This window comes from Salmo salar, chromosome 16 (genome assembly GCF_965601325.2).
Source record: "Salmo salar chromosome 16, fSalSal1, whole genome shotgun sequence".
Lineage (NCBI taxonomy): Eukaryota > Metazoa > Chordata > Actinopteri > Salmoniformes > Salmonidae > Salmo > Salmo salar.
In genome coordinates this window covers 35,551,478-35,578,042 of record NC_138306.1, presented here as the reverse complement: position 1 = coordinate 35,578,042, position 26,565 = coordinate 35,551,478, and the positions used below count along the sequence as shown (strand labels likewise).

The following is a 26,565-nucleotide window of genomic DNA, read 5'->3' as shown; positions in this document are numbered from 1 at the left end:
CTGAAACACTGACAGGGGAGGAGAAGAAGAGAGATGTAACACAGGCAATCAGTGCAATATTGTTAGGTAAATATAATGACGCATTAACACTAATTCTGTCACTGACAAGTCCTGTTTGTTTTCATGTTTTTCCCGCCAGGAAGATGTCCCACCTTCATCCGGCGCACAGTCGCGTCACTTGCATGTAGTGGTTTTCGTTTCCGGTTCAAAGGTGTCCAACGTGGTGTCTGCTGTAATTCAACGTGTGGATATAGGAATTAATGTTTGGGAAAAGTGAAGAAAATACTAAAGAAAGGGACGATAAAAGTAAGCGTTTTCTTTAACTGTTTGTATGTGCATTATAAATTGTTACATGTCAACAATATAATGATTTGCGCATAGGCAAGCGGTGTTCTTTCAGTGTCAAACGAGCAGCTAGCTAACCAACCAAATAGTTTGCGCCAAGTAACGTAGCTAGTTAGCTAACTAAGTGAACGTGAACTAATTAGCGAGCTATTTTGTTTTTAGTTAGCCATTTTGTTGCTTACATGTTTCAAATTATGACTTGCATCGCATTATAACAGTTTAGCCGGAAGTTAACACACGGCACGAGGCTAGCTAACTGCATAACAATAATGACTTCCATGCAAAACTGTTAATCCTCTTAATTTTAGCATCGAACTGTTTTCTTAGATTAGCGACAATGGGGGAGTTTAAAGTGCACCGGGTTCGATTTTTCGACTACATGCCAACTGCCATCAGAGCTATGGCATTCAATGCCCACACAGAGAGATTGGCCCTGGGACGAATGGATGGGAGTGTGGAGATTTTCAACTTCGCAGACCACTATTTCCAGGAAAAGGTTAGTAACTCGTTGTATAAATGTATGGCCTATTCAGAATGAAAATAAACATTATGCTTGATCGTTAGTCTACATTATAGCACACTTAAAAGGCTTTACAGCTCCCTTCTTAGGACATTGTTGATGCTTATTGTTGATTAACATTATCGACAGAAATACACCCACGGTTGGTTGTCAAACTTGCCATTAATTAACACTTGTTTTGGAATCTGCAGGTTATTCCAGGGAAGGACTCCCGGTCAATCGAGGCCCTGTGTTGGGTTGGAGGACGCCTGTTCAGTGCTGGCCTAAATGGAGAAATCACAGAATACGATCTGGAGAACCTGAGACCCAAGTACTCCCTGGAGGCATATGGGGGCCCCATTTGGACCATCACCAGCAATTCTCAGGGGACACACTTAGCAGTCAGTCACCTCTCTGTAATAGTGTCCTTTCAAACATATTGGAATTTGTGTTTTTCATGCTGACTTTAGCTGAAATTTAAATAATGTATTTTTTTCTAAACATGTTAGATCGGATGTGAAGATGGGACAGTGAAGTTGTTTGAGGTACTTGAAGAGCGCATTCAGTTTGAGCGCAATCTGGACAGACAGAAAGGTGAATTGAACAGAGGATTGATTCACTTGTCTAAACATTTGTTCCTTCCTTACATTGCAACCTTTCTTAATATGATTTGGCATCCTTGCTGTCAATGGGGTTGCAGCTGTGTTGACAACTGACCTCTTCTAGTGCAGTTTAAACTGTGTAATCCTGTCTTTCAGGTCGCATCATATCCCTCTCCTGGCACCCCTCTGGCACACAGATTGCTGCTGGCATGATGGACATGATCCGTGTCTTTGATGTCCCGACAGGTGAGTTAGGAACAGCCATGTAAAAAATATTGTCAGACAGTTAGTAAGCTAACCACAGTGCATTTTTGATAGGTTTCCAATTTTGGACTTGTTTGATCCTGACCTCCAGTGTTTGTTGTTTCAGGTCGTGCTGTACAGAGGCTCCTGGTGGACCGGGGCTTTGGAGGCTCTAAGAGTCGGGAGACTGTAGTCTGGAGTGTAGTCTTCCTGTCAGACTGTACTATCATCAGCGGTGACTCTGCTGGGAAGGTCCAAGTCTGGGACGGACACACCGGCACGCTTGTCAAAACACACCTGGTGACCAAGTGGGATGTGCTTGCACTGTCTGTCTCCAAGGTGAGATGGTGTTCACTGTGATGGACACTTGGCCTTTACCAATATCTTATCCCTCCTTCCAGATTGTTGCACTCTGTTTATTAGGAGGTGCCAGAGAATGTAGATGTCTCTTTGATTGTCTGAATCCATATATATCAGGTGAACATGATTTGTTTGACCCAACTAATGTGAATTCGTAGGATTGACTAGAGTGGAGCTTCCTTGTAGACTGGTCTGTGTATGATTGACAGGATGAGAGCAGTGTGGTGGCGGGGACGTCAGAGGGCACTGTGATCCAGTTCCAGTTCATTGCTCCTACTCTGCAGCAGCAGCAGGACAAGGAGTGGGTCAGAACCAGGACCTTCAAGAACCACACGCATGATGTCAGAGCCCTGGCTGAGATCGAGACTGCCATCGTCTCTGGAGGTCAGTGCTAATGTTCAAATGGATGAGGGTGAAATGCTACTGTAGTACAACAAATGTTGCCCTATATTGACTGCATTACTAATTCTGGATACATTCTCTCTTCAGGTATGGATACCCAGCTTGTAGTGAGACCCCTCTTGGAGAAGTTTGATGAGCGGTCACATGCTTCGGCACTTCGCAAGATCCACTTTCCCCATGTGAGTACGGAACTAGTAGAAATTACTCTAGTATCAGAGCTGTTGCAAGTAATGTTAATTGCATAGATTGTGAATAGTGAATTCAACAGAATGTTCATATTAACGTTGAACAGATTGTTATAGAATTGCACAAAAAATCTTGATTTGATCCTGTTTTTACTGTTCTTTTCAGCGGAATCTAGTATTTTGTGCAAAGAAGGCAGGGCTACTGCTCTTCCAGTTCCCTGGCCAGCTGGAGCTGTGGAGACTGGGAGAGAGTGATGGACATGGTGAGAATCTCACTCGCACGGATGGAAAGAGGGAGATGGGAGAAATACAGTCAATATCATGCAAATTATTGTGGCAACTTTTCAAACAAAGGGGAGTGATTATCACACTTGTCTAATGGGTATAGTAATTGTGTGCTGTATTTGACAACACATCTCTCTAACTTTCAGGGAAGCCAGGCGACAGCTTGCCTCTGAAGAGGAAACCTGAGAAACTCCTCCATCTCAAGAGAAAGGTAGGTATTTCTCCTGCATACAACTGTTTATCACCTCAATCTGTAGAACTATCCAAAATCACCTCACCTTTGGGAATTTCATTTTAGCTGATATAATGACAGTATGCATTGAATTTGAGTGGCATAGTCTGAGTTTATGTCATGCCGAAGAAATCCTGCAACTGTAGTTTTGTTTTTCTGTGATGTTTCCCTTCAGGGTGAGGATCATATCTGCTGCAGTGCTCTGTCCTCCTGTGGAGGATGGCTAGCCTACTCCACCATGTCCAGTGTACGTCTCTACAGGCTGCAGACGGACAATAACGACATCAGCATAACCAAGGTATTACCAAGTCTTGATTGTGGTCTCCATTATGTTAGACACACAACCGGCCTCCTCACCTACTTTATCATGTTTGCAAAAGGGGTTTGCTGATCTGCTACACAAATCCCATTTCATTGTTTGACTAATTCATAAAATCCTGTTTATTCTAGTTGAATGTCATTTGAGCTTGTTGAATCTGAAAAACGATTGTGTGCTTTCACTCTCCCAAGGCACAGTCAAATTTATAATCATTCAAATGGTCCAGCTTTGACTAGACAATAATTTCACCCTAATATTTAGACTAAGCATCAAGTACATGGCACCATTTGTCAGTGCTTTAAAATGTCAGTTTAAAATGGCAACATTGCTGGTTGAACCCAGTCTTGTTCTCCTCATACATTGTTCAGTAAGATAAGTATTACAAATCTCTCTTTCCCCCAGGTACCCAAGCTTCCAAAGGTCCTGCGCTCTGCACACCAGCTGTGTTTCTCTTCAGACTCCTCCAAACTGTTTGCTGCTTTCAGCCAATCAGTCCTCGTTATTGCCCTTAGCCAATCTGAGTGCAAGTATGTGCACACCCTCAAGCCTAAGTCAGGTCAGTGGATCATCGGCAATATTGGTTATCTGACCTGTCAACTGGCAAACTGCTTGCTGAAACTGCAATTTTGATGTTCTTCACTGAAAAACCAAAGCTTTGTGCTGGATAACCTAATCTCTGTTTTTGGTAACATGGCCTCACTCTGCTGTTTCCTTCTCCAGGGTCCAGACAGCCCATTCACTTAATGACTAACAGTGTGGATGGGAAGTGGCTGGCGACAGCAAATAGTGACTGTGAGATCCACGTCTACAATGTACAGAAACTAAAGGTGAGTGTGTTTTCCACTGATCCAGTCAAGCTCTACAGCTGTTCTGTAAGACTAAAAGTAACACTGTAAAAGTAGTGTAATCTGTTTCCAATGACAGCCTCACATGACCCTGTTCTTGTGTTCCAGCTCCACTGTATTGTACCTGTGTATAGTTCCTGTCCCAGTGCCATGGGGATCCACCCCACCACCAACAACCTGACCATGGTGCACGCTGACCAACAGGTAAACACCATGCCATCTCTCATACTGCCATTGCATACTGTACTGTCACGCACGGAGTGATCTTGAGGAAACTTGTGATTTCTCCCATAGGTTTATGATTTAGTACTCTGACACGTGTAGATATGCTGACTGTTCTTTGGTCCATGTCTATAGATATTTGAGTACTCTATAGTGGAGAAGCAGTACACAGACTGGAGCCGAAAGCTTCAGAAGCAGGGGCTCCACAACTTGTGGTTGGACCGGGACACACCCGTCACCCACGTGACCTTCAACCCTAAAAATCCTGAGCAGATCCTCTTGCACGACATGCACATGTTCTGCATCATCGACCAAAGTCTGGTAAGAAACCTGCATCTCTCCTACAGGCATCTTTCTTTAAAGTGTTTATCCATCAATGTCCTTGTCATAATGGCCTTTAGCAGTCCTTCTCAGTTGAGCCTTTTCATCTATTAAAGGAACAGTGTTGGTTTAGTGGCCTATTATGGGTCATATTGACTATCATTAGAATACACCTGCTTTTACTGGCCTGTGAGGTTAACACTGTCACCCTCTACCCTTTCAGCCCCTCCCTGACCAGAAGACCCAGTTCTACAATCAGATGACCCTCAGAAGCCTATCAGAGCAGGAGAGGCCCAGTCACCTCCATGCTTTCAAAATATGTAAAACCTTCCAGGTGAGTGTCTGTTTGGCCAGGTAGAACCCAAAGTGGGACAATATCAGGATTCTGTTGGATATATCTTATATACAGTAGGATTGTAACAGTACACATATTCGTACCAAACTGTTCGATGGGGGACCTTGGTTCGGTCTCTGTGAACCCAAATGAATACATACAAATAGAAACACTAGGCCTATAGGCTATGCCTACGCTATGTTGTTGACACATGCCTCAAGTAAATCTGAGCTGAAAAATTGTTTCAGGCTATTCTGTTGAAACAACAAGAGCCTATGCCTAATCAAAATTCTAATCTTAATTGGCATGTTTCAAACTGTCCTTTTTGTGAGGCGCAGCCGGGAACTAATGTAGCTCTGTACGATGGCGAGTAGTGGGGGTGATAAACCAGGTGGAAGATTCTCCAGTTTGGGAACATTTTGACTTCCTAGTAGATTACAAGGAGGATTGACAGAGGGTTGTGGATCAAACGTTAACAGTATGTCTCCACGCTCAACAAGAATAGCCTATGCAGCTGCCAACACCTCAAATATGTTGACACATTTACGTCAACATCGCCCCAGTCTTCCAGAGCAAGGAAGCGCAAAGAAACACATCACCTCCCCTCTGCGTTCAAGCAGGTGATTTTGACCGGGCCAAAGAAATTACAAGATCGATAGGTGGGCTATATTTAAGCAATAAGGCACGGGGGGTGTGGTATATGGCCAATATACCACGGCTAAAGGCTGTTCTTAAGCACGACGCAACGCTGTGGTATATTGGCCATTTACCTCAAACCCCCGAGGTGCCTTATTGCTATTATAAACTGGTTACCAATGTAATTAGAGCAGTAAAAATAATGTTTTGTCATACCTGTGGTATACAGTCTGATATACCACAGCTGTCAGCCAATCAGCATTCAGGGCTCGAACCACCCAGTTTATAATTATATATTTTTTTACAGTCTTTGGTTTATAGCCACATATGTGCCTATTCTCTTTGGTTAAGAATAGGGGTTTCAGCACCTTGTAACAGTGCTGAAGCCACGTTACGAGCTTCCCCCGTGCACCAAATTCATCAAACCAAAGCCGAAGTTTTCAAGGAATTGGCCAATACTGTGTTGTGCTTAACATTGACCGCCCATCACATTACTCTGGAGTGGGAGATGTACCGTGCTACAGACACACCTCCTTTTATGAGAGTCACAAAAGCACATCTGGCACTGAGAAGAGGCTGTGTCATGGTGCGTTTGTAACCAAGTGGGAATTTACCACATACAACTGGGGAAAAATCCACTCGAACGGCTCTCCAACTGGTAATTATTAGTAGGGAAACTCGTTTATCATGCTGAGCACCCACTTCTCCCACACGGTGACCTCTGACGTTACCTACTAAGGAAATTGCCTCGTAACAGCATTTTCGGCAGTTAAATGCAACAACAAAACACTATTTATAGAAGGCAATCTAATGTTTTTTAAACTCTTTAATTTGTTTACAAGCATGAAGCTGTACTTTTAGTTTATGGTTGATGCAGCTGGTTGGCCATTAGCCAATCAGTGTTTCTCAATGAGTTCAAATCACATGAACGCATCCAACTGGTATTTACGACTTCACAACTAGTAAATTCCCACCTCCCACATGGTTACAAATTGGAGGTCGACCGATTTATGATTTTTCAACGCCGATACCGATTATTGGAGGACCAGAATATATGATTTTTATATATATTTGTAATAATGACAATTACAACAATACTGAATGAACAATGAACACTTTTATTTTAACTTAATATAATACATCAATAAAATCTATTTAGTCTCAAATAAATAATGAATCATGTTCTGGAAATAATGCAAAAACACAGTGTTGGAGAAGAAGCTAAAAGTGCAATATGTGCCATGTAAAAAAAGCTAACGTTTAAGTTCCTTGCTCAGAACATGAGAACATATGAAAGCTGGTGGTTCCTTTTAACATGAGTCTTTAGTATTCCCAGGTAAGATGTTTTAGGTTGTATTTATTATAGGACTATTTCTCTCTATACCATTTGTATTTCATATACCTTTGACTATTGGTTGTTCTAATAGGTACTTTAGTATTGCCAGCCTAATCTCGGGAGTTGATAGGCTTGAAGTCATAAACAGCGCTGCTGGCAAACACAGTAAAGTGCTGTTTGAATGAAAGCTTACGAGCCTGCTGCTGCCTACCACCGCTCAGTCAGACTGCTCTATCAAATCATAGACTTAATTATAATATAATAACACACAGAAATACGAGCCTTAGGTCATTAATATGGTCAAATCCGGAAACTATCATTTAGAAAACAAAACGTTTATTCTTTCAGTGAAATATGGAACCGTTCCGTATTTTATCTAACGGGTGGCATCCATTGCACAACCTTCAATGTTATGTCATAATTACATACAATTCTGGCAAATTAGTTCGCAACGAGTTAGGCGGCCCAAACTGTTGCATATACCCTGACTCTGCGTGCAATGAACGCAAGAGAAGTGACACAATTTCCCTAGTTTAATATTGCCTGCTAACATGAATTTCTTTTAACTAAATATGCAGGTTTAAAAAAATATTCTTCTGTTTATTGATTTTAAGAAAGGCATTTATGTTTATGGTTAGGTACATTCGTGCAACGATTGTGCTTTATTCGCAAATGCGCTTTTGTTAAATCATCCCCCGTTTGGCGAAGTTGGCTGTCTTTGTTAGGAAGAAATGGTCTTCACACAGTTCACAACGAGCCAGGCGGCCCAAACTGCTGCATATACCCTGACTCTGTTGCACAGAACGCAAGAGAAGTGACACAATTTCATGTTAGCAGGCAATATTAACTAAATATGCAGGTTTAAAAATATACTTGTGTATTGATTTTAAGAAGGCGTTGATGTTTATGGTTAGGTACATTGGTGCAACCACAGTGCTTTTTTCGCGAATGTGCTTGTTAAATCACCCGTTTGGCGAAGTAGGCTGTGATTCAATGATAAATTAAAAGGCACCGCATCGATTATATGCAACGCAGGACAACCTAGATAAACTAGTAATATCATCAACCATGTGTAGTTAACTTGTGATTATGTTAAGATTCATTGTTTTTATAAGATAAGTTTAATGCTAGCTAGCACCTTACCTTGGCTCCTTGCTGCACTCGCATAACAGGTAGTCAGCCTGCCACGCAGTCTCCTCGTGGAGTGCAATGTAATCGACCATGATCGGTGTCCAAAAATGCTGATTACCCATTGTTATGAAAACTTGAGATCGGCCCTAATTAATCGGCCGTTCCGATTAATCAGTCGACCTCTATTACAAATGCAGCTTCAGAGTGGAAACTTGAGGCCCAACATACCAATCCTGTCATAACAGACAATTCCAGGAACATTGTGAATGCTGAACAATGTGAATGGCATTTCATTTTCCTGCTGTACCGAAACCGAACCGTGACACCAAAACTGCAATACGTACCAAACCGTGGGTTTGGTTAGACCCCTAATATACAATAATGAGATGTTTAGATTCTATAAATGTGATAATGGGTCATATCAGTTTCTCTATCCTCTGATGTGTTTCCTGTGTAGGACTTGCTGTCTGTGAGTCTGCTGGGTGATCAGTCTCTGGTGATGGTGGAGCGCCCCCTCCTGGCCATCGCATCCCAGCTACCTGCTCCCGTCAGACAGAAAAAGTTTGCCACATAAACAATAGGGAGAGGTGTGTTTTTTTTTTTTTTTTTTTTGTCTGTCTGTGGCTGTCCTTCGATTCTCTATCCTTCTACCCGAAGTGGGCACACATTCATTGCATTTTAAAAGATTGCGACTGCTGTGACCAGTTGCACATTTCAGGAGCAGGGAAGGGAATCGGAGCACAGCCTGTCTCTAAACACCCCTGACCCATGCTTTGTAAAGACTGTTTGATACAGTAATAAATAAAATATTTACTGTAATGTACAGACTGTTTTGTCAGTTTTTGCAAGGTAATGACCTAAAATTGCCAAGGACAGGCAATCCTGAATGGTTAGGTTTCGGTGTAAAGTTTGTCTCATGGTTAAGTCTACAATAATGTAAATAGCAGACCGTTCCTCAAACATACAGTTTATTTGTAATACACAAAGCTACATTACAGCACCAGTTTGACATTTGGATATTACTGTCTCCCTCAGAAAATGGTTACATGTTCATACCTCTAGCTTATTAGTTGTGGAATTTAGTCATGTAGACCAGCTTATTGTTCTGTTAGAAGAGACTGAGCACCATTTGATGTACTAAAATCCAGACATGGATATTCCTAACCACTCACACCTGTCTTTCTGTCATACTAATGTTCATTTTTGGACTGACTGATTGAATATACTGAATAGAATATGTTCAATTTCATGTACAGTCGATACAAACACTGAACAGCTACTGTGTGTGGATGATGGGGTCATACTGGTATAAGGCCCCGCTTGCTCTCCCACCATGATTGACATGTAAGCAGAGTGGAGGGCAGCTGTGAAGTTATTTCATTAATCATGTATGGAGTGTGTTGGTGGTTCTGGGTCTGTTCCTGGTCTGTGTGTTTATGGGATCTTCATCCTGAAGGGTGAGGGCCAACAGCAGCACATAGTCCTTATTCTATGAGATAAGTGTGTGTGTCTGGTTGTGGGGTTTTTCAGTGCATCTACTTTGATATTGTGTATAGATAAAAGGCTTTATTTTTTTTGCTGTTTGAGACTGATCAATAAAGGGGCTTTGTGTCTTGTTCATTTCTCCTTTTCAACCATAACACCATTACGTCTTACCCATGACTAAACCAAAGCATGTTTCTGTGTGTGTGTAAATCTGTTAAAGTATTGTTTAAAACCCTGCCTGCAGCATTATTACAACCAAAGGGGTATGCCAGTTTGTGAAGAAGAAGGAACTGAAGACTTGGTTTCCTCCTTTCCCCAGGCCAGACATGGGAAGTGTAAAGCACCATGAGGTTGTCTGGTTGTTCTGTGTTCCATTGTCAAGAGAGGTATGATATGTGGGCTCTGATAGCTGAGGTTCTGTGTTGAGGTATCTGAAGATCTGAGGAGAGACAGTGAAAATCTGGTAGTCTCTTCAAAACTATCTGTCAGATAGAAATGGTTATTATAGATTGTTATATTGACCTTTGATAGCTCAGTCATAGCAAACAATATAGGCTGTATTCTGTCCTCTTGCTTATTTTCGTTAATGGCATCCCAATAACACCTACCTCATCCCATGTGTTTGTGGTGGTGTTTCTCATAGGCCACTGCATTATTAGAGCTGCTTCCAATTCCTATAGTGGAGAAATGACAGGCATGTTCATGTAAAAGAGACCCTAGCAGTATAATTATGGAGTATAGTGGACAGTTGATCACCACACTTACCCAAGTAATCCTTATAGTCCTTATAGGACTTTTGCCTCATGGGACGTCCATCTAGATGAGAAATGGCACCTCTAGTTCGTGATTATGCCAGTTTTTAGAACTACATTAAATGTCTGACTGAATTGGACCTTACCAGAGTTGCCACGAGACTTGATGCACTGTCCCCGATTGGGGATGCCAGCGGCGGGGTTTCCTTGGTTGATGATGTGGCACTCATAGCCTGTTGGACAGTGCAGGGGCTCGTCACCATCCTCTGTGGTGCTGCAGGCCTCCGCTGGAGAGCAGGGGACACACAGGTCAGAGGTCAACTAAACACACACTGATGGTGTAGCGATCAGGTCTGTTTTAATGGTGATGTTCCAGGCTACTCACCCTGCAGTACCTCATCTGGACCGTCTAGAAGCCAGCCATTCCCTCCCAGCCATCGAGGCTTGGGTTGAACCAGCCAGTCCAGCACTGGTCAACACAAACAGACATCATTGGTAAGTTTGATCCTAATGATATCGTCAGAATTTTACTGCATATCCTAGTACCAATGGTTAGAACCATGCCCACGCTATGTATGACCATGCGTGCCGTCATATGGGTCGATAAGTGTGGTTTTGTGTACTGTCATCTAGATCAGTGGCGCTTACCTGGTGGGGGCTGCACTGACTCCAGACAGGCGTAGATGCAGCCGTTATAGCAGCAGCGCTTGTGGCGCTCACACTCTGAGTCAGAGCGGCAGCCGGGCACCTCGCAGGCCCTCTCCGGCAGCATCTGAGGTGGGGGTGGGCAGCGGTCATTCTTCTGGTGCTGCGTGGATTGGGACTGCTGGTTTGGGTACTCATAGTCCTTAGAGGAGATAACAGAATGACTTTGTTTGAACAGAAATGTGCAGTCTACTATCCTGAGGCTGAAACATAGAGAGACCTGGGTCATTTTCAACATAGTAGGTGATTGCTGGAGTCTTTTTGTACATACAGTAGGCCTACAAAGATGAATTGTGACATGTGCTTGTCCTACACCTTTGACCAGCAGGTGGCGGTAATGGATTTTTGTAACATACTTGGTGCAACATTTGTTATATTTCCTGTGTTAAGCTATCATGCCTGTTAGTAAACACCTTGACCTTCACTCTAAATATGTAGAGCGATAAAGAACTAAAGGCTAAGAATTTGTTCTTTATTTAACTAGGCAAGTCAGTTAAGGTTAAATATATCAAATAAAAAATTAAAAGTCAAGGGGGATTTAATATTTTTTTTTTTTACCTTTATTTAACTAGGCAAGTCAGTTAAGAACAGATTCTTATTTTCAGTGACGGTCTAGGAACAGAATGTGAATGTGATACAGGAAAATATGATAGTGCCAAACACACATTCTCCACCTCACCTGAACAGTGGTGGTCTGTGATTTTCTCTAATGGAGCTTGTGAAACACTTACATAATCAGTTGTGTAATACAGCCATGGCTGTACTTACTGCTTTGCTCGGTTCAATAAACTTCAACTATTTCCATGCACCTATGGTGTGAACTACTTCTTGGAGGATTTTATAGGTCAAACACTGGTTTATTCAGGTTTGTTATCTCTGTATGTGATGTGCTTATAACCATAGAGCTAAGGAGGTAGCGTTTGTGGGTCTTTCCTAATATTTTCCAAGTGCTATTCCATAGAGGAGCTGCTCTGGCACAGCAACAGATACAGTCAGGTCCGTTTTCCAGTTGCAGTTGAGCTAGCCTACTGTACAGGACCAACCACACAGTCTCATTCTGAGGGGCTCACTCTGCCAACTCCATTCCGAATGCATATGTTCCATGTAGTCTGGCCAATGTTAACCAAAGCCCATCTTTATCATAGAGCTCCAGACCAGACACTGTAATTTCAAGTGCACATCCTGCTGCTCTCGACGTGGATGCCCTGCCGGCCCAGGTAAGGTGTCCCTGTCCCTTTCCCCCTGACAGAGAGACTGTGCCAGGGGCCCTCTGAGAGTTTTTCCCCCTCTCACTAATTAGATAATGGGCTTGCGGACTGCACGTGATCGTTAAAACTGCGCTGTTTATTTGGCAGGCTAATCGACTGCTCTTCCAAACCAACCGTAAAAACGAAAGCAAATGTTTGGCGCTGGTGTTTGACACAGAATGCATGTTTGTAATAAACACACAAATAATTTGCTCTGTCAGCTGCCAGCCTGGTGGGTGGGGTGCCAGGTCTTACCATGGCTCAGTGACTGGATCAACTTGTAGCTTTTGCATGGCAACACACGAGTGCACTACTTTCTTTCCTTCCATGTCAGTGTGACTGCAGTAAAAGTAACACAGTGCTGACCTTGGTTAGGTTATTGATCCTGATTTTATGCTAATTGACCATGTCTTAGTAGCACTTCCAGATTTTTTATGCGCTTTACAGCAATTCTCCTTCCTCAAAATGAATCTTTAGAGCTTTTGACCTTATCAGAGCTTGCCTAGCTACCCATCCACATCGCTCTGGCCATACAACACGCCAACTAACGTTTCTATGGAGCGATCGATAGAGCAACAGAGTTAAATTCAGGATGAGTCATCAGGCAACATCAGGGCTCTCTTCATTCAAAGAATTCATGCTTTTAGCAGCTGTGGTCCACATTGGCCAGATTGGATCCATCATCTCTCAGATCTTCTGACTGTCTCCTGAGGGTTTCTAGGCCGAGCTATATTAGCCTATCCTACAGTATCTCAAAGAGAAGCCAATCACGTCACAATGCTGTTGGGTCTACAAAAGGATTCTAATCATGTTTACAAATTTACAGGTAATGATTATGGGAGACAAAGTAGGCCATTCACTTTCATCCTCATGTTACCCTGTATCTTTACAAATGCAGTTCAGACAACTCCAGGTTTAAAGTACAAGAGTGAGGCTGATTATCCATGTGATTGGACAACGTGAGCTACAGTGACCATGGTTCATTATGTGCTCAGTTCCCATGGTTTCTCCTCAGATCTCAGTAGCAGAGGAAGTAGAATATCCGGTTCCTGTCTATCAGTCTGAATGCCAAGCTGCCCTACCATGTCCTGTACTGTGCCGTGCTGCATGTGTCTGTTTGATGTTCAGTCCCACATTGTTTATTTACAGTCATTGGTCTCTTCCTGCTGGGCCACAGAGATACCAGCAGACCTGTTATATTGATTTCTTCCAGGGCAGGGATTTCAAAGCTGAGCGATTCAGCAGAGTGGGCTAAAGCCATCAGAGACCTTATTTGGCTCCAGACTGTGATGTAAACTGTAATCAGGCCATTGACGTCTGTACTGTATCTAGTCCTTAGATCAGACACATCCTGATTCCTAGAACTCCAGGAAGCACACCACTCAGCTTCTCCAGTGAAACGATGTGCAATGTGATACATTCGTACACCCCAAATAGATGTATGGATTGCACTGATTATTTAATGATAGTCATACTTATGCATTGACCATGTTATTTAGATCCGTATCTCTTTCTTCTGTAATACAACAGCATCCATTCTCCACCCTCCTTCCCATGCTGAGATCCCCTGTGCTTAGAAAGTTCTCCAGACCAGCCTTGCTCTAGCACCAGTTCATGTTGCAAGGGTAGAGCTAAAGGGTAGAGCTACCGCTTTCAAGGTGCGGGACTCTAACCTGGAAGCTTACAAGAAATCCTGCTATGCCCTGTGACGAACCATCAAACAGGCAAAGCGTCAATACAGGGCTAAGATTGAATCATACTACACCGGCTCCGACGCTCGTCTTATGTGGCAGGGCTTGCAAACTATTACAGACTACAAAGGGAAGCACAGCCGCGAGCTGCCCAGTGACACGTGGCTACCAGACGAGCTAAATCACTTCTATGCTCGCTTCGAGGCAAGCAACACTGAGGCATGCATGAGAGCATCAGCTGTTCCGGACGACTGTGTGATCATGCTCTCCGTTGCCGACGTGAGTAAGACCTTTAAACAGGTCAACATACACAAGGCTGCGGGCCAGACGGATTACCAGGACGTGTGCTCCGGGCATGTGCTGACCAACTGGCAGGTGTCTTCACTGACATTTTCAACATGTCCCTGATTGAGTCTGTAATACCAACATGTTTCAAGCAGACCACCATAGTCCCTGTGCCCAAGAATACAAAGGCAACCTGCCTAAATGACTACAGACCCGTAGAACTCACGTCCGTAGCCATGAAGTGCTTTGAAAGGTTGGTAATGGCTCACATCAACACCATTATCCCAGAAACCCTAGACCCACTCCAATTTGCATACCGCCCAAACAGATCCACAGATGATGCAATCTCTATTGCACTCCACACTGCCCTTTCCCACCTGGACAAAAGGAACACTTATGTGAGAATGCTATTTATTGGCTCCCACTCAGCGTTCAATACCATAGTACCCTCAAAGCTCATCACTAAGCTAAGGATCCTGGCACTAAACACCTCCCTCTGCAACTGGATCCTGGACTTCCTGACGGGCCGCCCCCAGGTGGTGAGGGTAGGTAGCAACACATCTGCCACGCTGATCCTCAACACTGGAGCTCCCCAGGGGTGCGTGCTCAGTCCCCTCCTGTACTCCCAGTTCACCCACGACAGCATGGCCAGGCATGACTCCAACACCATCATTAAGTTTGCAGATGACACAACAGTGGTAGACCTGATCACTGACAACGATGAGACAGCCTATAGGGAGAAAGTCAGAGACCTGGCCGGGTGGTGCCAGAATAACAACCTATCCCTCAACGTAACCAAGACTAAGGAGATTATTATGGATTATAGGAAAAGGAGAACCGAGCACGCCCCCATCCTCATCGACGGGGCTGTAGTGGAGCAGTTTGAGAGCTTCAAGTTCCTTGGTGTCCACATCAACAACAAACTAGAATGGTCCAAACACACCAAGACAGTTGTGAAGAGGGCACGACAAAGCCTATTCCCCCTCAGGAAACGAAAAAGATTTGGCATGGGTCCTGAGATCCTCAAGGTTCCACAGCTGCAACATCGAGAGCATCCTGACTGGTTGCATCACTGCCTGGTACGGTAATTGCTCGGCCTCTGACCGCAAGGCACTACAGAGGGTAGTGCGTACGGCCCACTACATCACTGGGGTTAAGCTGCCTGACATCCAGGACCTCTACACCAGGTGGTGTCAGAGGAAGGCCCTAAAAATTGTCAAAGACCCCAGCCACCCCAGTCATAGACTGTTCTCTCTACTACCGCATGGTAAGCGGTATTGGAGTGCCAAGTCTAGGACAAAAAGGCTTCTCAACAGTTTTTACCCCCAAGCCATAAGACTCCTGAACCGGTAATCAAATGGCTACCTGGACTATTATCATTGTGTGCCCCCCCACCCCTATTTTTACGCTGCTGCTAGTCTGTTTATCATATATGCATAGTCACTTTAACTCTACATTCATGTACATACTACCTCAATTGGGCTGACCAACCAGTGCTCCCGCACATTGGCTAACCAGGCTATCTGCATTGTGTCCCACCCACCACCCGCCAACTCCCCTTTCACGCTACTGCTACTCTCTGTTCATCATATATGCATAGTCACTTTAACCATATCTACATGTACATACTACCTCAATCAGCCTGACTAACCGGTGTCTGTATGTAGCCTCGCTACTTTTATAGCCTCGCTACTGTATATTTTTACTGTTGTTTTATTTCTTTACTTACCTATTGTTCACCTAATACCTTTTTTGCACTATTGGTTAGAGCCTGTAAGTAAGCATTTCATGGTAAGGTCTACACCTGTTGTGTTCAGCGCACGTGACAAATAAACTTTGATTTGATTTGATTTCCTGCCATAACACTGACTGACTGGCTGACTGACTGAGTCACTGACTGGCTGACTAACTGATTGACTGACAGCTGGCGGGTTTTGACCTTAATGTATAAAAGGATGGAATGTAACCAGACAAATGCTCTTTTTTAATAGTTAGACTGAGACATATCACCCATGCAGGTGACTGCCTGCTTCTATACTAACTGTTTTACCATGTTGTTTTATCTTGATGGATGTTTGGACTATCACTATCACAGAGAGCTGTGGGGGTGCTTCTCCAGCCTGCTCTCAGCGGGGAGTTGATAATCCTGTGGGTGTGTACAGTAATGTCCAGACATCCTCACATGATATCATCTGACTGAGATTAATGTTCATAACTCCTATCAAAGCCTCAGTGGGCTAAGTGTATTAACTCTGACCGACACAGAAGTTTACTCAAACCAAGTATGAAACAGACTTTACCACCTGTGGATTTCTTCCAGAATATTTTTTTTACTGTATGCCAAAACCATATTATATTTTGTATTTGTTATGCATATTTGTATTTTTTTTCTTCTCCTATTTATATAGAGAGTGGTATTTACTGGCTACACTAGAGGGATTATAACCTACATTGAGTGCAGCCATCTTGGAATAGTTTAGTAAATGAATTTGGCTGACATACTGGAATGAGGAAAATTAGGATGCCTCTTCCAATCTTGTTCGTTCTGATGTCTCAGCACACAAACAGCCCAATCCCATGGGATTAATTTCCTTATTGCTACCATTGATATGGAGCTGTAGCTATGAGATGGTAAATATAGATGTGAGAATCACCTGGGGAGGACATAAAAGTCTTGAGAGGCCGAGGCAGATGGCCCAGAAACAGAACAGGAAGGCCTCCTTGAGAATGTTGTTCATTGACTACAGCTCAGCGTTCAACACCACAATGCCCTCCAAGCTCGTCACTATGCTCGGGACCTTGGTACTGAACGCCGCCCTCTGCAACTGGATCCTGGGCAATAAAGATAAAACACCAGGTGTCATTTTAGATTCTGAGCTCAATTTCGAATCACATATTAGGAATGTGACCAAAATAACTTTTTACCACCTGAGGAACATTGCCACGGTGAGGCTGTTTCTATCTCAGGCTGATACAGAAAGACTCATCCATGCTTTTATTACAAGCAGTCTTGACTACTGTAATGCTCTCCTGCCATTGGTAAACTACAAAACAAACAGAATGCTGCATCACGGGTACTGACCAAGACCAGACAGAGAGCACACATTACACCGGATTTAACGTCTCTGCACTGGCTGCCTGTGAGTTTTAGAATTAATTTTAAGATTATTCTATTGGTTTTTAAATCAATCCACTATTGTGAACCAATACATGTCAGACATGCTTTTAAGTTATGTACCCAGTAGGTCCCTCAGGTCATCTGGCACTGACCAATTAACTATCCCAAAGCCTAGGACCAACATGTATGGAGAGGCAGCCTTTAGTTACTATGCCTCCAGCCTCTGGAATAGCCTGCCAGAGAACCTGAAACTGTGGACATATTCAAAAGAGATCTTAAAACACACCTTTTTTTGCTTTTCCTTAGGGTGCTTTTTTAGTTTTTCAGTTTTTGTTATTCTTTAGTTTTTTTATTCCCTTGTGTTTGTTGTATAGTAAATATTTCTGTTTTTATTTTCATTTATTATTATTTTTTTGCAAAGTGCATTGCGTTGCATTCATGTCTGAAATGTGCTACATAAATAAAGTTTGGTTTGATGATTTGGACATCCTGACGTGCTGCCCCCAGGTGGTGAGGGTAGGCATAAACACATCTGCCACGCTGACCCTCAACAGGGGGGGCACTTCAGGGGTGCATGCTTAGTCCCCTCCTGTACTCCGTTCACCCACAATTGCGTGGCGCCACACGACTCCAACACCATCATTGCGTTTTCTGATGACACAACAGTGGTAGGCCTAATCACCAATGATGATGAGACAGCCTATAGGGAGGATGTCAGTGACTTGGCAGTGTGGTGCCAGGACACCAATCTTTCCCTCAATGTCAGCAAGACAAAAGAGCTGATCGTGGACTACAGGAAATGGAGGGCCGAGCATGCCACCATCCACATCGACGGGACTGTAGCGGAGCGAGTCGAGAGCTTCAAGTTCCTCGGTGTCCACATCACTAAGGAATTTTTATTTTTATTTATTTTTTATTTAACTAGACAAGTCAGTTAAGAACAAATTCTTATTTACAATGACGGCCTACCAAAAGCCCTCCTGCAGGGGCAAGGGCTGGGATTAAAAATAAATATAAATTAAATAAAAATATAGGACAAAACACACATCACAACAAGAAAGACAACACAACACCACATAAAGAGAGACCTTCAACAACAGCATGGCAGCAACACAACATGACAACAACATGGCAGCAACACAACATGGCAGCAGCACAACATGGTACCAGGACAAAACAGGGTACAAACATTATTGGGCACAGACAACAGCACAAAGGGCAAGAAGGTAGAGACAACAATACATCACGCAAAGCAGCCACAACTGTCAGTAAGTGTCTTTGAATGAAGAGATTGAGATAAAACGGTCCAGTTTGAGTGTTTGTTGCAGCTCGTTCCAGTTGCTAGCTGCAGTGAACTGAAAAGAGGAGCGATCCAGGGATGTGTGTGCTTTGGGGAACTTAAACAGAATGTGACTGGCAGAATGGGTGTTGTATGTGAAGGATGATGGCTGCAGTAGATATCTCAGATGGGGGGAATTAGGCCTAAGAGGGTGTTATAAATAAACATCAACCAGTGGGTCTTGCGACGGGTATACAGAGATGACCAGTTTACAGAGGAGTATACAATGCAGTGATGTGTCCTATAAGGAGCATTGGTGGCAATCTGATGGCCGAATGGTAAAGAACATCTAGCCGCTCGAGAGCACCCTTACCTGCCAATCTATAAATTACGTCTCCGTAATTTAGCATGCGTAAGATGGTCATCTGAATCAGGGTTAGTTTGGCAGCTGGGGTGAAAGAGGAGCGATTACGATAGAGGGAACCAAGTCTAGATTTAACCTTAGCCTGCAGCTTTGATATGTGCTGAGAGAAGGACATTGTACCGTCTAGCCATACTCCAAAGTATTTGTATGAGGTGACTACCTCAAGCTCTAAACCCTCAGAGGTAGTAATCACACCGGTGGGGAGAGGGGCAGTCTTCTTACCAAATCACATGACCTTTGTTTTGGAGGTGTTCAGAACAAGGTTCAGGGCAGAGAAAGCTTGTTGGACACTAAGAAAGCTTTGTTGTAGAGCATTTAACACAAAATCTGGGGTGGGGCCAGTTGAGTATAAGACTATCATCTGCATATAAATGGTTGAGAGAGCTACCTACTGCCTGAGCTATGTTGTTGATGTAAATTGAGAAGAGCGTGGGGCCTAGGATCGAGCCTTGGGGTACACTCTTGATGACAGGCAGTGGCTGAGACAGCAGATGTTATGACTTTATACACTGCACTCATTGAGAGAGGTAGTTAGCAAACCAGGCCAAAGACCCCTCAGAGACACCAACACTCCTTAGCCGGCCCACAAGAATGGAATGGTCTACCGTATCAAAAGCTTTGGCCAAGTCAATAAAAATAGCAGCACAACATTGCGAAGAATCAAGAATCAATTAACATGGTCCACACACACCAACAGTTGTGAAAAGGCACTACAACGCCTCTTCCCCCTCAGATCCTCAAAAATGTCTACAGCTGCACAATTGAGAGCATCTTCTCTGGCTGCATCTGGCTACAGAGGGTAGTGCCTATGGCCCATTACATCACTGGGGCTGAGCTCCCTAACATCCAGGACCTCTTTACCAGGCGGTGTAAAAATAGTCAAAAACTGTTCTCCCTGCTACCGCACGGCAAGTGATACCGATGCACCAAGTCAAGGAACCAACAGGACCCTAAGAACAGCTTCTACCTCCAAGCCATAAGACTGCTAAATAGTTCACCAAATAGCTACAGAGACTATCTGCATTGACCCCCCTTTGCACTAACTCTTTTGATTCATCACAAACGCTGTTGCTACTGCTTATTATTTATCCTGTCGCCTTTACCCAACTTTACCCAACCTATACCTTATCACTTTACCCCTACCTATACTTTATCACTTTACCCCTACTGTACCTTTACCCCTACCACTCTACCCCTACCTATACCTTATCACTTTACCCCTACGTACCTTTACCCCTACCACTCTACCACTCTACCCCTACCTATACCTTATCACTTTACCCCTACTGTACCTTTACCCCTACCACTCTACCCCTACCTATACCTTATCACTTTACCCCTACGTACCTTTACCCCTATCACTCTACCGCTACCTAAGCTTTTCACTGTCAGCCTACACCTTTTGTTTACAAAGCATGTGACAAATAAAATTAGATTTGATGTCCAGACAGGATCAGAGAGTATCAGGATCAGAGAGTATCCCCCTAGATGTGATACAAAACCAGGTGTGTGTTTCTAATCAATGGAAGCTGTGGTTATTGTAATGTTTTCCCCATGCTAGCAGATTGTTGGCTGTGCTGGCCAGCTGCTCATTCTGCTTTGCTGCTCTGGAGGGAAAAAGAGAGCTCCATCCTGTGCGCCTCTACAGCCCCTCTCTCTGCCTCCCATCTCTCTCTCCACCGCTGTCTCTGTCTGCTGCTCTTACTACAGAAACCCCTCTGTGACAATGGCCATGCTCTGTTTCTCTGTGTTCAGTCTTCTGCATGACCGTCCGTCACTCCTCCACTCCTAACATAGCCAGGACAGAGTGGAGAGGACAATACACAGGGGACTACACAGCATTCATGAAACCATGGTGCTGCTATTGCTAAAACCTCCAAACTACGCCACCCTGCCAAAACAGTGTATGTATTGTATGTCCACCAGCTTTACCTTCTCTCTTCACACACACACACACACACACACACACACACACACACACACACACACACACACACACACACACACACACACACACACACACACACACACACACACACACACACACACACACACACACAGAGAGAGAGAGAGTATTGCTGCAGTGAAGGTACTCATATCAGGTCTAAACCCCACCTTTTGGTTAAGCCCTCTCTTTCTGATCCGCCGGGCACCTCCTGACCCACAGGACAGCACCAGCATGCAGAGCACCAACATCAGGGGCGTCCGGATGTGACAGCCAGGCATGGTCCTAACACTTCACTCCTCCTGCACTCCTCACTCTGTTTCTTCTCTCTTCTTCTGTCACTCTCTGTATTCCTTACTGTATCCTTCTTCCTTGGAGTTTAGAAAATGTTCTCTCCTTTTCTTCAACACTGTGGTGTTCAGTCCAGTGCTTGGTATTCCTTATTGGGCCGGTGTTGAGGCAGTGGCTCCCGTGCTTGTGAAGCCAGCGATTACACAAGCTCTGCTATAGGACAATTATTTTTATCCGTCTGAGCAGGGGAAACTGCAGGGGAAATAAGAAGAGAGGAAAGGAAAGGAGGAGAAAGAATTAATAGAGCCACTGTGGAGGGAAAAGAAAGAGGGAGATAGTTAGGGGAGTCAAGGAGGGTAAGCCAGCTGTCTGTGCATTAGTTATTCTGAGGAGAGGGTTAAATCGGTCTGCTGGCACGGCAAGCACATGTCTGCCTTTCACTGAGAGAGAGGGAAGGAGAAAGCGAGCGGGAGAAGGAGGAGGGAGCTCAAAGGAGGGAGGGGAAGAGAGAGAGAGAGAGAGAGGGAGAGAGAGAGAGAGTGAGAAAGATGTTTAGTATACTGTAAAGGGGTTACTGAATTTAGTCAAATCTGTATATCATATTACAGTATTAACTATATATGCATACATTTTACATAATGACTAACTTGTGGGAATAGGAAATTCATGATATACTGTAAGAAAGTCACTGGGAGTGCCATGACTATGCATTCCTGAATAGGCTGTATGTTGAGAGGATAATGTAGGCATTCAACCAGAAAGAATAAAAGCATGTTGCGTGATCCAGAGTAGGGGCCACTCGTCTGTGAAATAGCATGTTCCCTCTCAAACTAGGACATATCCCCTCACCCTTCTCACTACCTAAATCCCCTCAGCCCCCTGGCCCCCTCATTCCCGTATCCTGCATTGAAAGGGGGAAAGAATGCTAAGCCTGTACAAATCTTTGTCATTATTAGTTTTACAGGAGCAAGGCTTATGTCACAATGGGGCCCTAGCTATAGTAACACAAAAGAGAGAGAGAGAGAGAGAGAGAGAATAGAGCAAGGGAGAGACATGCCTGTCTGTCCCCAGCGGAGCCTGGATGGGGTATAAGTCGGGAAGAGTTGCTTAAAGACATGGCTACAATCACCGCTGATGATGGAATGATGTGATGTTTCCTGCCAGGAATTGGGTACTGCATTGGCTCGATAGCACAGGTAATGTGATACAGTAGCTACAGTAATAACAGCAGAAACAAAAGACTATGGAGCTACATAACTCAGAGAGGCACAATGCATGCAATATTTGGAGCTCAGATCAGCACGTGATGAAACTCTTTAGAGCACATGTGTCAAACTCATTCCATGGAGGGCCAAGTGTCTGCGGGTTATCGTTCCTCCCTTGTACTTGATTGATGAATTAAGGTCATTAATTAGTAAGAAACTCCCCTCAGGTCTTAATTGAAAAAAAAAAAAAAAAACAGCAGACACTATGCCCTCCACGGAATGAGTTTGACACCCCTGCTTTAGGGAATGGTTGTGTCATGTTGGTTGTTGGTATATGCCCATTATTATATCCCCATAATACAGCAGGGGTAGAGTTGTTGAGTGGTGTTTATAGGACTGTTGATTATAGCCAGTCTATATACAGCTCAGTGTTAGACGTGGCTGTGCTCCATGCAGACAGCAGTCAGTCTAATTTCTACACCGTGGGGTTAGGGGGTCACCCATCACTGTCACTGCGACCCCAGACTGCCCCACCTTCCCCACACACCCCTGTCCCCCCGTGGGACAGCTGCAGCCCCCTGCACGCCTGGATGCCTGGCACTCCCTCCCCTGGAGCCAACAGCTGCATGGAGCTACAAAACACACATCCCTGTGTCCAGTCCACCCACCAGCCTAAACCCCAGCACACCAGCACAACACTTTGTCATGATCCTCCCATTCTACAGCAAGGACACTGAAGAACTTGACTCAGAGAAGCTTGACACGAAGCCTGGGTGCCTCTTCACATGAAACAGGACCTGACTATGTTGTGTGTCTCTGTGTTTGTTACAACAAGCTCTCACAGTCTCATGTCAGAATTAAACGTTCATCCATGTTTCTCAAACGTCAAATTTAAAAGTTGTTCCAAACATCAAATTTCGAAATGTTTAAGCAGGTTAGGTTTAGGCATTAACTCTGAATTTTTCAGATTAGGGTTATGTTTAGTCATGGGTTTATGGTTAAGGTTTGGGATAGGCTTAGAACAAAAATCTAAAAAACAACTTTCTATCACTAGATTTGAACATTCAACCGGTGGGACCAGAGCTAGATGCTTACACCCATCTACCATCAGTGGTGTAAAGTACATAAGTAAAAATATTTTAAAGCACTACTTCAGTAGTCTTTTGGGGTATCTGTACTTCACTTTACTATTTATATTTTTGACAACTTGTCCTTTTTACTCCATACATTTGACACCCAAAAGTACTTGTTACATTTTGAATGCTTAGCAGGACAGAAAATGGACCAATTCACACACTTATCAAGATAACATCCCTGGTCATCCCCACTGCCTCTGATCTGTCACTGTTAGACTCACTTAACACAAATGCTTTGTTTGTAAATTATGTCTGAGTGTTGGAGTGTGCCCCTGGCTATCCTTAAAAAAATAAAAAAGATTTCTTAATATAAGGATTTTTTTATTGTTGTACTTTTACTTTTGATACTTAAGTATATTTTAGCAATTACTTTTACTTTTGATACTTCAGTATATTTAAAACCAAATAATTTTAGACAAGTAGTATTTTACTGGGTGGCTTTCACTTTTACTTGAGTCATTTTCTACTTTTACTCAAGTATGACACCACTGGCTACCATCCCTGTCAACAACACCCTAGCAAAACAGAAATCTACTTGAAGGTAACAGCACTCACTGTTGCCCCTGGTGTCCGGTTTCCATGTCATCTCCCGACATCCTCAGACATGAACGACCAATACTGACTTGTATCACGGTGACCTGGCTGATTGTTATAAATTCTTATAGCGTCTTGTTGCACACTATGATTGTAGCCTATTTGTCCTTTGGGGCAGTGGGCTGTTTGAATGTAGTGTGACCTGTGGCTGTTTGAATGTATTGGTTTTCCTAACACCAGTCTTTCCCACGCAGTGTAGAGAGATACTGCAAACAGATTCAGTGATGCATGCGTGTACACACACACACACACACACACACACACACACACACACACACACACACACACACACACACACACACACACACACACACACACACACACACACACACACACACACACACACACACACACACACACACACACACTCACTGACCTGTACCTTCTATTTTGGAGTCTGGTGAGAGTTTTTATAAAATCCAAGCATCACATTCCTTTGATCTGAGGCAGTGTTCTCTGGAGATTGGGAAGTTTCTGTTAGAGGAGAGATGGCTTTCTGCACACATCACATGCTTCTTTCCAACCATGGTGGATCGCAGATCTCAGCTGCTCTAATGCAGGCCAGCTGGACAGTGGAGGCTCCTCCTCCGAGGAAGGGGAGGACCACCCTTTTTAGATAAAACTCTACTAAATATATTCACGTTACCAAATAATTGATTAAAACACATTGTTTTGCAATGAAGGTCTACAGTAGCCTCAGTAGCACTCTGTAGGGTAGCACCATGGTCTAGCTGTAGGACAGATAGCTTCTGCCCTCCTCTGGTACATTGACTTCAATACAAAACCTAGGAGGTTCATGGTTCTCACCCCCTTCCATAGACTTACACAGTAATTATGACAACTTCCGAGGACTTCCTCCAAAGGATCAGAGAATGAATCTAGTAGCTAGCACTAGAATGAATCTAGTGCTAGCTATCTAGCACTGCAGTACATAAAATGTTTTGAGTAGTTGACTCAAAGAGAGAGAAAGACAATAGTTGAACAGTTTTGAACAAATACATTTCTTCCTAAATTAAGGAGAAGTAAGAGAGAGCGAGCGAGTGAAACTTTAAACTTTCACATAGCTGGCAAATGCAGCTAGCTAGTTTAGCCTACTCAAAGACCCGGCTCAAACAGAGAGGGATGCTGTGTTAGCTAGCTGGCTATGGCTATCCAACACTGGAACTCTTCCAAGTCAAGGTAAACTTTTATTTATTGATTGACACCAGGGCCCGCCAGTGTAACTGCTAAACTTCTTTCTTTCAGTACACTGTACTGCATGATTGTAGCGGGTTTACTAACGTGTTAGTTCTAATAGTTCTAGTTAACTATGACGTACCAACAATGTAGGCTGTGTGTAACGGTTAGCGGTCATGATATGAAGGTTTGGCTTGGAATGTTTTTGTTTCGCCTGATCACAGACAGCTGATGTGTTGTGCACTGAAATCCACAAGCGAAGCAAAAAGCTTAGAAGATGAGAGCGCGTAGATAATTGCAAGAAGGAATTATATATACAATGAGCAAAGTGATTATGCTGTTTTTATGTTGATACTATTAAAGTGAACTGTTTGCGTGTGATCAGGGGTGTATTCATTCCACCGATTCTGTTGAGAAATGTTTCTTAAATGGAAGCAAACGGAACAAAATGGAGATGTACATACCTGAATTTGACCAATATAAACTCTGATTTGCAACTGTTGGGCTAATTATTACACCCTAGATCAGCTAGATGCAGGCAAGAGTGTGCAGGCGGTATTGAATTTGTCACTGTCTGTCACCTTGATCACTCAAAATTCTCTCAACCTGTGCACTTACGTTGTAAACTTTAATTGTAGCGACCTCATGATGGGTACAGGAACAATTTGAATATCATGTAGTAGCCTAAACCTAGCAATGTTACATTGAGCTGGGTGAATGGAACATCAATGACATGCTCATGAAAAATATGATCATCCTCCCTCATCTTAAACGGCACAAACCGCCACTGCAGCTGGACCATGGTGGACAGCCATGTCACACAGCATTTCGGACCTGAGTGGGATGATGGTGAGACTGAGGAAGAAGAGGGAGATTCTGATGACGAAGGGAGGATGTTAAAGCAGACCCCAGTGCATTTGCCCCAGTGCATTTGC

The 26,565-nt window shown here is 43.7% G+C and overlaps 2 protein-coding genes across 4 annotated transcripts; one reads left to right on the top strand and one right to left on the bottom strand.

The window, feature by feature from the left end:
- Positions 1-163: 163 nt before the first annotated feature.
- Positions 164-9,120, top strand: LOC106573694 (U3 small nucleolar RNA-associated protein 4 homolog). 2 transcript variants are annotated; one of them, XM_014148976.3, is made up of 17 exons: positions 164-306; positions 654-841; positions 1,057-1,245; positions 1,354-1,438; positions 1,603-1,692; positions 1,817-2,028; positions 2,259-2,433; positions 2,539-2,630; positions 2,803-2,899; positions 3,068-3,132; positions 3,329-3,451; positions 3,875-4,028; positions 4,193-4,299; positions 4,426-4,521; positions 4,675-4,860; positions 5,084-5,194; positions 8,755-9,120. In XM_014148976.3, the coding sequence occupies exons 1-17, from the start codon at positions 261-263 to the stop codon at positions 8,869-8,871; spliced, it is 2,133 nt and encodes a 710-aa protein (XP_014004451.1). In that variant the 5' UTR covers positions 164-260; the 3' UTR covers positions 8,872-9,120. The 2 variants fall into 2 exon arrangements, with proteins under 2 accessions (XP_014004451.1, XP_014004452.1); XM_014148977.3 differs by having other exon boundaries at positions 165-306; positions 673-841.
- Positions 9,121-9,248: 128 nt separating this feature from the next.
- On the bottom strand, positions 9,249-24,986 carry LOC106573697 (WAP four-disulfide core domain protein 1). 2 transcript variants are annotated; one of them, XM_014148982.3, is made up of 8 exons: positions 24,837-24,986; positions 21,399-21,771; positions 11,183-11,381; positions 10,920-11,003; positions 10,681-10,821; positions 10,548-10,598; positions 10,391-10,456; positions 9,249-10,221 (listed from the first exon to the last, which is right to left on the bottom strand). In XM_014148982.3, the coding sequence occupies exons 2-7, from the start codon at positions 21,507-21,509 to the stop codon at positions 10,392-10,394; spliced, it is 651 nt and encodes a 216-aa protein (XP_014004457.3). In that variant the 5' UTR covers positions 21,510-21,771; positions 24,837-24,986; the 3' UTR covers positions 9,249-10,221; position 10,391. The 2 variants fall into 2 exon arrangements, with proteins under 2 accessions (XP_014004457.3, XP_014004459.3); XM_014148984.3 differs by lacking the exon at positions 24,837-24,986 and having other exon boundaries at positions 9,249-10,264; positions 21,399-21,979.
- Positions 24,987-26,565: the final 1,579 nt, after the last annotated feature.